Consider the following 9,027-nt stretch of genomic DNA (forward strand, 5'->3'; position numbering starts at 1 on the left):
ACGCTATCTCATGTAACATAGTTAAGAATTACTTGATGCACCACTTTTGAAATGACCTGAGTATATGATCTGAGTATATCTACCACTTTGGATGATGTTTTACAACACATGAAGTCTAAAGATGTACGTAAATGGAGTAATATAATCTTCACAACGTGTGAACCCCTATCTTTACAAGGAACTGGTATTTGTTTTTCTCACACCTCAAGACTCATGTGTAAGGATAATCAGACGTTTAATGGTGCACTGGAGGTGTGCACTTTTGAAATTCTTGATCCTTCTGATGAAGCACCTGATTGCGCGTAGGTTTTCAGATGTAGGAGAATGGTCAGAAAGAGTGAAGAGATGCTAAGACTTTCTTTGAAAAACTAGCATCGTGTCCACAGCAAAGTAAGTTCCACATCTCCACTGACTGAAAAGATGCTGATTCAAAGTGACGTGGCCACTCCAAACTGAAGCTCAAGTGAAGTTTGCACTTTCAAACCATCCATCCATTTTCTTGCACCCTTTTTCCCTCAGTGGGGTCGGGAGGGGTGCTGTTGCCCATCTCCAGCCAATGTTTCGGGCGAGAGGCGGGGTACACCCTGGACAGGTCGCCAGTCTGTCGCAGGGCAACACAGAGACACACAGGACACACAACCATGCACACACACACTCACACCTAGGGGCAATTTGGAGAGGCCAATTAACCTGACAGTCATGTTTTTGGACTGTGGGAGGAAACCGGAGTACCCGGAGAAAACCCACGCACGCACAGGGAGAACATGCAAACTCCATGCAGAAAGACCCCAGGCTGGGAATTGAACCCAGAACCTTCTTGCTGCAAGGCAACAGCTCTACCAACTGCGCCACTGTGCAGCCCCACTTTCAAACCAACCAATTAAAATGTTTCTAACTTGTTAATCTTCACGTATTTATTTATTTGGGGCAGTGCATGAAAAAATAGGTCAAGGCAGCAGCACCCCTGTGACCCTGCATTGAGAAGTAGCTCTAGATAATGGATGGATGTCTGCAGGCATAAAGCTTACAATGTTTTTGCTAAGATTGAGAAAGGAGGAAGCAACATTTTTTGAATCAAATGAAAAGCCTTTTCCTGAAAACATTATCCATGTAGGCTACATGTGGCCACTTGCCACATTTAGCTCATATTTTCAACATGTTATCAAGTATTTTATTCATGTGTTCTACATGTGGTAAACTTGTGGTCACAAGAATACCACATGTGCACCACATGTGATCAGATTCTTTCCATGTGCAGATCATGTGCTTGTGCTCAGTGTCATACCCTTGTCATGTGTTCAAAAGTGAAAGTATGTGGAGCATCTGATACCATGCAAACTGCAAACCCAGGCATGAATAGTATATTTAAGAATCCAGCAGTATACTGTAATTATATACTGCAGCGACCCATAGTGAGTTGCTCAAAGACACATTACGAGTCTTGGGTTATTATAAGACTGTTCGTCTGTTCCCAATTTTTTTTCAGTTTAACCTTTTGTTCCTTTTTTATCTGTTTATTGTAGGAGAGGTGTTGGAGAGATGGAGTTAGGTAAAGGCATTTCTGCACAAAGATATAAGTGTATGTTCTATTTTGTGTATTTATTCTGTCCTAAAGCTGTCTTCTAACACCTCCACCATGGTGCAATGCAAACCAAGACAAAGTGGGTTTCACTCAGTCTCACCAGCATAGATCGTCAGACATTATGCTGATACACATTATGCAAATATCTTGAATTTCTTAAAACATTCAATAATAGGGCAGGAATAGGAGTTGGAAGTTTGAAAAGAATGGACTGATACCAATATGTGACTCATGTGTCCCAAATGATGTGATTTAAATCTAAACATGTAATAAACACATGTACACCATGAGTGTAAACAACACATGTACACCATGAGTGTACATGTGTTTACATGTACACTCATGGTGTACATGTGTTTACATGTACACATGTGTTTACATGTACACCGTGTAAACACATGGTGTACATGTAAACATGGTGTACAATATCACATATTGGTAATCATGTGAATGATTACCAATATCATGTGAATGATTCATTCACATGATATTGGTAATCATGTGAAAATATTTGATGTGAAAATATTTGATACATATAAATATCAGATAAAAATAAAAAAGTGATAAACCTGTTTTTACAAGAAAACAAGTTAATCAGCATGCCCAATAGATGATAGATAGATAGATAGATAGATAGATAGATAGATAGATAGATAGATAGATAGATAGATAGATAGATAGATAGATAGATAGATAGATAGATAGATNGATAGATAGATAGATAGATAGATAGATAGATAGATAGATAGATAGATAGATAGATAGATAGATAGATAGATAGATAGATAGATAGATAGATAGATCGTGTTCATCGTTCGTTGACGATGAACACTGTCCCTTTAATTCTAACGCTGACGTCACAGCACGATGACTCGTTTATTTTGCGACAGCACCGGCTCAAATTTTCTCTGGCTAAAGCTACATCCGTAAACAGAAAAATATAAATCGTAGTGTGAAAAAATACCAGAAGTGATGCTTTTTGGGGAATCTTCCGCTCATCGCTTCAAAATGTAATTCAGCCACCAGACGCCTCGGAAAACAACATCCCCAGTTTGCTTTGGATCAACACGGTCTGTTTCATGTATGGGTCCTGCAGGCGTTCTTGCATTTTTTTTCCCTGCATGCTGCTCTGTGTTGTTGCTGTGATTTACTTGAATATGAGCTAAAGTCATTCGTAGCTGTCTTATCACACCTGAGAATGCACCGTTTACACAAGTCTGCATTTTGTGTAGAGTTTCTAACACATTTTGCATTTACTACAAAAGCACTTACGGTTCCCCTAATAAACAGTCTGTGATTATTTATGCTTTCTTTTTTTTCTTTTTGCAGAGCTTTGTTGCATACTAAAGACGGAATCTGGAAATTCCATGAGCATTCCTGAGCTCCTTCACTAAATCCGGTCTGGGGGCTGGAAGCAGGTCCCATTGTGTATCCCCCCCTGCTCCCCCCACTTGTCACTCCTGTGCACCTCACTGGGCTCTTGTAGCCCCTCCATGCCTGTGATCCCCATCCCACGCAGGGTGCGCAGCTTCCATGGCCCCCACACCACCTGCATGCACTCTGCCTGCGGCTCGGCGCACACCACCAAGCTGGTGCGCACCAAGTACAACAACTTTGACCTTTACCTGCGCTCCCGGTGCATGTACAGCTTCCTGCGCTTCTTGCTGTACTTTGGCTGCAGTCTGCTGACCTCCCTTCTTTGGGTGCTCCTCTCTGCCCTCTTCTTCCTGCAGTACGTCAGCGTGCGCGTCCTCCTCAGGCTGCAGTACAAGCTTTCCGTCATCCTACTTCTGCTCGGACACCGGCGCCTGGACTTTGGCGTGCTCAACGATCTGATTATCTACAGCATGCACATCACCATGTTTCTGGTGGGGGGACTCGGCTGGTGCTTTATGGTGTTTGTGGACATGTAGCTGAACTGCTGAGAATGTCAGAAAGACTGAAAGGGCGTAATGAGGAGGCATCACACGGCAACTTGAGCATCATGTAGCGCAAGACGGGAAAGCACCTGTGACTTTTTTTTGCGAGATGTAGCTGTTGCTCAGCGCTCTAAAATTTGTCATCCTTTAAAAAAAGACATTCTGTCTTGCTAGACTTCTAAGATCCATGCAACACCAAGTCACATCATTATTTCGTCTTCATACACAAACCATCATGTTTCTGTGTACGTGATCATTGCCTACCGGTTTATTTCTGTTGCTTGTTAAATGTTTTGAAAAATTGTGGAAATAAATTACCATAAAGATGCTGAAATAGCACATAGAAGCTTCTTAAAACCTTATTACGTTCAAGAAAAAAAAATCATATTCCGTCTTGTTCCTATTGATTGTGGTTGACTCATACACTCATATTGACTCATATAAATAATAAATTATAGAATCTGATTAAACCAACCGCAGCGTTGACTGATAGATATTTTAAATGATGGTCAAGAAACCTCATTTGCTTACGGACAATTGCTTTAGACCTTCAGTTGTCAAGGCCGATAAAAATTTAGACATTTTCACTAAACTGTAAGACGGCTGAGAAAACAAGTATGAAACTGCAAAAGTACAACGTGGCAGAGGAGCGGACTGACATCCGTCCACCTGACCGGCAGTAGTTCCAAAAACCTTTAGCTTTTGACCCACAAAATAGCAATGAACGAAACTTATGACCCCAACTCTTGATTGAGCTTATACTTTTTAATCAAATTCAATTAAACAGAGATAAAATAAATATTGGATAACAGCTTACTTATATAATTTCAAAGGAATTGCCATAATTCACTCTTAAGTGCAGTTTTTTAAACCTTTAATAATTAATGCGTTTTACCATAATCCTTATTCAGTTTTAATTCCTAAAGAAGATCTCATTACGCCCCACAAGGTGATTTGTGACTTCAAACGAAAGTCCATTTTAAAAATGTACTGAACAGCTGTTAAAACATTTCTACATTGTTTCTTTTCAGTTCCAAACTAAAATCACTTTGTTGTCTGCTCACGTTAAGATACAGACTAACTAATATGACTTAAACTATTTAAACGAAGCATACAGCTCATGAAAACCCAAAATCCCTGTCTCAAAAAATTAGCATATTATGTCAAGGTTCTCTGAACGAGCAGTTAACCTGATCATCCTAATCAACGAAGTAACTCTAAACACCTGCAAAAGATTCCTGAGGCTTTTAAAAACTCCCAGCCTGGTTCATTACTCAAAACCGCAATCATGGGTAAGACTGCTGACCTGACTGCTGTCCAGAAGGCCATCATTGACGCTCTCAAGCAAGAGGGTAAGACACAGAAAGACATTTCTGAACGAATAGGCTGTTCACAGAGTGCTGTTTCAAGCCACCTCAGTGGGAAGAAAAAAGTGTGGCAGAAAACGCTGCACAATGAGAAGAGGTGACCGGACCCTGAGGAAGATGGTGGAGAAGGGCCTATTCCAGACCTTGGGAAGCAGTGAACTGAATCTGGAGTAGAAACATCCAGAGCCACCGCGCACAGGCGTGTGCAGGAAATGGGCTACAGGTGCTGCATTCCCCAGGTCAAGCCACTTTTGAACCAGAAACAGCGGCAGAAGCGCCTGACCTGGGCTACAGAGAAGCAGCACTGGACTGTTGCTTAGTGGTCCAAAGTACTTTTTCGGATAAAAGCAAGCATGTCATTCGGAAATTAAGGTGCCAGAGTCTGGAGGAAGACTAGGGAGAAGGAAAGGCCAAAATGCCAGAAGTCCAGTGTCAAGTACCCACAGTCAGTGATGGTCTGGGGAGCCATGTCAGCTGCTGGTGTTGGTCCACTGTGTTTTATSAAGGGCAGGGTCAATGCAGCAGCTATCAGGAGGTTTTGGAGCACTTCATGCTTCCATCTGCTGAAAAGCTTTATGGAGATGAAGATTTCATTTTTCARCACAACCTGGCACCTGCTCACAGTGCCAAAACCACTGGTATTACTGACCATGGTGTTACTGTTGGCCAGCCAACTCTCCTGACCTGAACCCCATAGAGAATATGTGGGATATTGTGAAGAGAAAGTTGAGAGACGCAAGACCCAACACTCTGAATGAGCTTAAGGCCATCGAAGCATCCTGGGCTCCATAACACCTCAGCAGAGCCACAGGCTGATTGCTTCCATGCCACGCTGCATTGAAGGCTGCAAAATAATTCCTGACCAAGTATTGAGTGCATAACTGAACATAATTATTTCAAGGTTGACTTTTTTGGTATTAAAACACATTTCTTTTATTGGTCGAATGAAAAAGGTTATTTTTTTGAGACAGGGGTTTTGGGTTTTCATGAGCTGTATGCCAAAATCATCAGTACTAAAACAATAAAAGACCTGAAATATTTAAGTTGGTGTGCAATGAATCTAAAATATATGACAGTTTAATTTTTATCATTACATTTTGGAAAATAATGAACTTTATCACAATATGCTAATTTTTTGAGAAAGACCTGTACATTCAATATGAAAAAACAACACACTCAAACTTACAACAAGGGGACCAGCAACTTGTGTTTCATCCATTTGTAAACCATTTCATCAAAATAAGTGTTTGTTTTATAAAGCTACGACTTACTATAACAGGAAATGTGAATGTCACAGTTGCATGAAATGCTGACGTATGACTGTATGATGCAAGTTTGTCTTTTTGTTTCGACATATCTTGAGGTTTTCTCTAAAAGCCACAGATAAGTTTGGCTATAATAGGCCATGTGCAAACATTATCTTTTAAATATACATCTATATTACAGATTAAGTAACTGTGTAGTTTTAATATGTCAACCCATGGAAGCAAAAAAGGAGCACCGATGTTTGATTTTTGTGGTTAGTGTGAAAAAAGAATGGATTTAACATGTTTGTTTTTTTTTTAAGTTATTTAATAAATATTCTTCTCTGTTGCATTGTTATTTAAAATGCAAAGCCAAGGGAATGTGTTTACCATGCAGTCCTGCACCCATGGTATCATGCCTCGAGCTGTGTCATAAGAGTGTGTGACAGTTCAACTTGAGAACGCCTCTGGGTCAAGTGTTCCATCAGTCGCTCTTCACATGGTCTCAGAGTCGCTCTGACAGACTTCTCTGTTTAGCTTCCTCTGGCACACAACCACAACTGGACCCCTCTGTTTCTGCCAAGCATAACAATGGAGATGGCTGGCTCCCAACAGCCTTATATAGCCTCATTTACACTTGGCATAAAGGAAGCTAACGGGAACCGCTGAGACCTCTGGCTGAGCTGAAATATGCATTTTAGTACTTAATTCTAAGGAATTCAACATTTTATTTATTATAGATTTTGATTTTATTTTCCTAATTAAATCAAGGGGTAAAAAATAGGCTGGAAATTGTTTAAATGCCAGCCTTGGATCTGAACTTTTGACGCTAGCTGGTGGGCCGACTGAGAAATGCTTGAGACCCATTTGGCCTCTGGCTGTACATGGATAATCAGGGCAACAATAAGCTTTTGTGTACAGGATAAACACATCATATGCCTCATATTCTGAGTCAGGGTCGATCTAACTGCTCGCATGAAACACAAAGAAGTAGTTTTGACAAGTCATCAGCCCCTTTCAGTTCTTCTTTTTTGCTTTAAAAGCTGGAAGTTGTTTGCTTAGTCTGAATGACTTGCCATACTTAATCACTTGTTGAATTTGTTTCTGCAAAAACCATGAACTTCTCACCTTGTTTAGCATATTTTCCATCAAGATTTTGTAACAGTTTTTACAAATACAAGTTGGCTAGAAACCACACAGGATCATAAAAAATTTAAATAATGGTCTTTTGCGGGTGAAAAAAAAAATCGATTTATAACTCACTTTAAAATGGCATTAATGTAGACTAAGAGTAGATGTCATTCAGTTTTACAAGAAAAAATGTACACATTTTTAGAAATATCTTCTTGCCAGACTGTAGCGCAGTCACTGAAATACAGCAAAAGGGCTTGCACCCGTAGAGCTATTATGCCTGATTTCCTCAGAGGTCAGTGTTATGTATTAACAGCCCTACCAAAATCATAAACCATTTATTTATTTAAAATGAAAGACTAACTGGGGTAACAAATTCTCTGGGCCCTGAGTCATGTGCTACTGTCCTGGTGAACACTTGCCAGCATCTGTTCCAGATGTTATCAAAAAATAATAACGGCAATGCTTCTCATATTTCCTCAAGCTTACTTTTACTTTGCTCTGTGAGTAAACTGTAAGAAAACATTGCTAACTATTATGACATGTCAAAATAAATGTGGTCTCTGACATTTTCCAATGTCATAACCTTTAATATGTGTTTAAAAAACAATGTTTAGTGCTAATTGGTAAGAAAAGTACTATTTTTATTTTTTTAATAGTAAAGGAAGACAAACTGAACAAACAACAAATTATAAAGATGCCACATTTAGCTGCTGTTTGCTAAAAGTAATATTTTCAGATTTTAATCATCCGCATGATCACCCTTCTTACTATGGTGGGTAGTAAAATAAATACAGATCATTATCAAGTCTAAATGCCAGTGGGTAAAGGAAATGGACCTCTATCTCACATGTTTATGTTTATACCCCAGAGAGTTAAAATCTCATGGATTACTAATTAGACGGTCTATGACATTCTGTTTACATACACAATTGCAGGCATGCATACCTTTACCTATATCTGTTCATTCAGATGTTCATAGATACATACTGGGATATCTGGGTGGGCCTCTCAACTCCCCCAGCCTAATCATTAAAAAGTGAAATAAGAGTATGTGTATTCAATTAGGACCCATGTTATTAATGCTGCTGGTAGATTTAGGTTTAAACTAATCCAACATGAAGTGAGATGAAATGTTAATCCTGTTTTGTTGTTCTTAAGCATGGTACGATTTTTTTATCTGTCAAAGGTGTAGGTAAGTGACTTTACTTTGTTACTTACCTACTTAGTTATATTACTGTTTCAGAGTATTCCAAACAGAGCCCAGAGTTGCATCTAATAAGGAATCTGCAAAGGCAGCTAAAGATTGAGGTGATGGAAAGGAGACCTTCTAATTATGAAAATGTACGAGCATATCAATAATGATAAATTACCAAAACAGCCACAGAAATATGTTAAAAGCTGTTACTGTTACAAGAACTGTTTGACTTGTTTGACAGTTGCAATGCGATGCCAAAAAAATATTTTTTTCATTTAATTAAAGAGAAAGGCATGAATTATATTCAATGTCCCATTATTTAGTACAATGGATATTTTTTTTTTGGTTAAATGAAAATAATTTTAGATTTAAATTGGTTTGGGTCTAATCTGTAAAAAGCCTACATACAGACAGACATACTAGATAGACTATGCATATATGAATATGTATGGATAAGATTCATATATTTATTCATTACATATATTCATTGAATACATACATACATACATACATACATACATACATACATACATACATACATACATACATACATACATACATACATACATACATACATACATACATA

General features: G+C 38.9%; 1 protein-coding gene across 2 annotated transcripts; it reads left to right on the forward strand.

Annotated features, from left to right (window-relative positions):
* The first annotated feature begins 2,450 nt into the window (after nucleotides 1–2,450).
* Nucleotides 2,451–3,975, forward strand: tmem250 (transmembrane protein 250). 2 transcript variants are annotated; one of them, XM_008424401.2, is made up of 2 exons: nucleotides 2,451–2,663; nucleotides 2,912–3,975. In XM_008424401.2, the coding sequence occupies exon 2, from the start codon at nucleotides 3,076–3,078 to the stop codon at nucleotides 3,493–3,495; it is 420 nt and encodes a 139-aa protein (XP_008422623.1). In that variant the 5' UTR covers nucleotides 2,451–2,663; nucleotides 2,912–3,075; the 3' UTR covers nucleotides 3,496–3,975. The 2 variants fall into 2 exon arrangements, with proteins under 2 accessions (XP_008422623.1, XP_008422622.1); XM_008424400.2 differs by having other exon boundaries at nucleotides 2,451–2,652.
* The last annotated feature ends 5,052 nt before the right edge of the window (nucleotides 3,976–9,027 follow it).

This window comes from Poecilia reticulata, linkage group LG12 (genome assembly GCF_000633615.1).
Source record: "Poecilia reticulata strain Guanapo linkage group LG12, Guppy_female_1.0+MT, whole genome shotgun sequence".
NCBI classification, from domain to species: domain Eukaryota; kingdom Metazoa; phylum Chordata; class Actinopteri; order Cyprinodontiformes; family Poeciliidae; genus Poecilia; species Poecilia reticulata.

Coding starts and splice junctions, on each gene's coding strand:
- tmem250 (XM_008424401.2), top strand. CDS start 3,076: ATGCCTGTGATCCCCATCCCACGCAGGGTGCGCAGCTTCCATGGCCCC.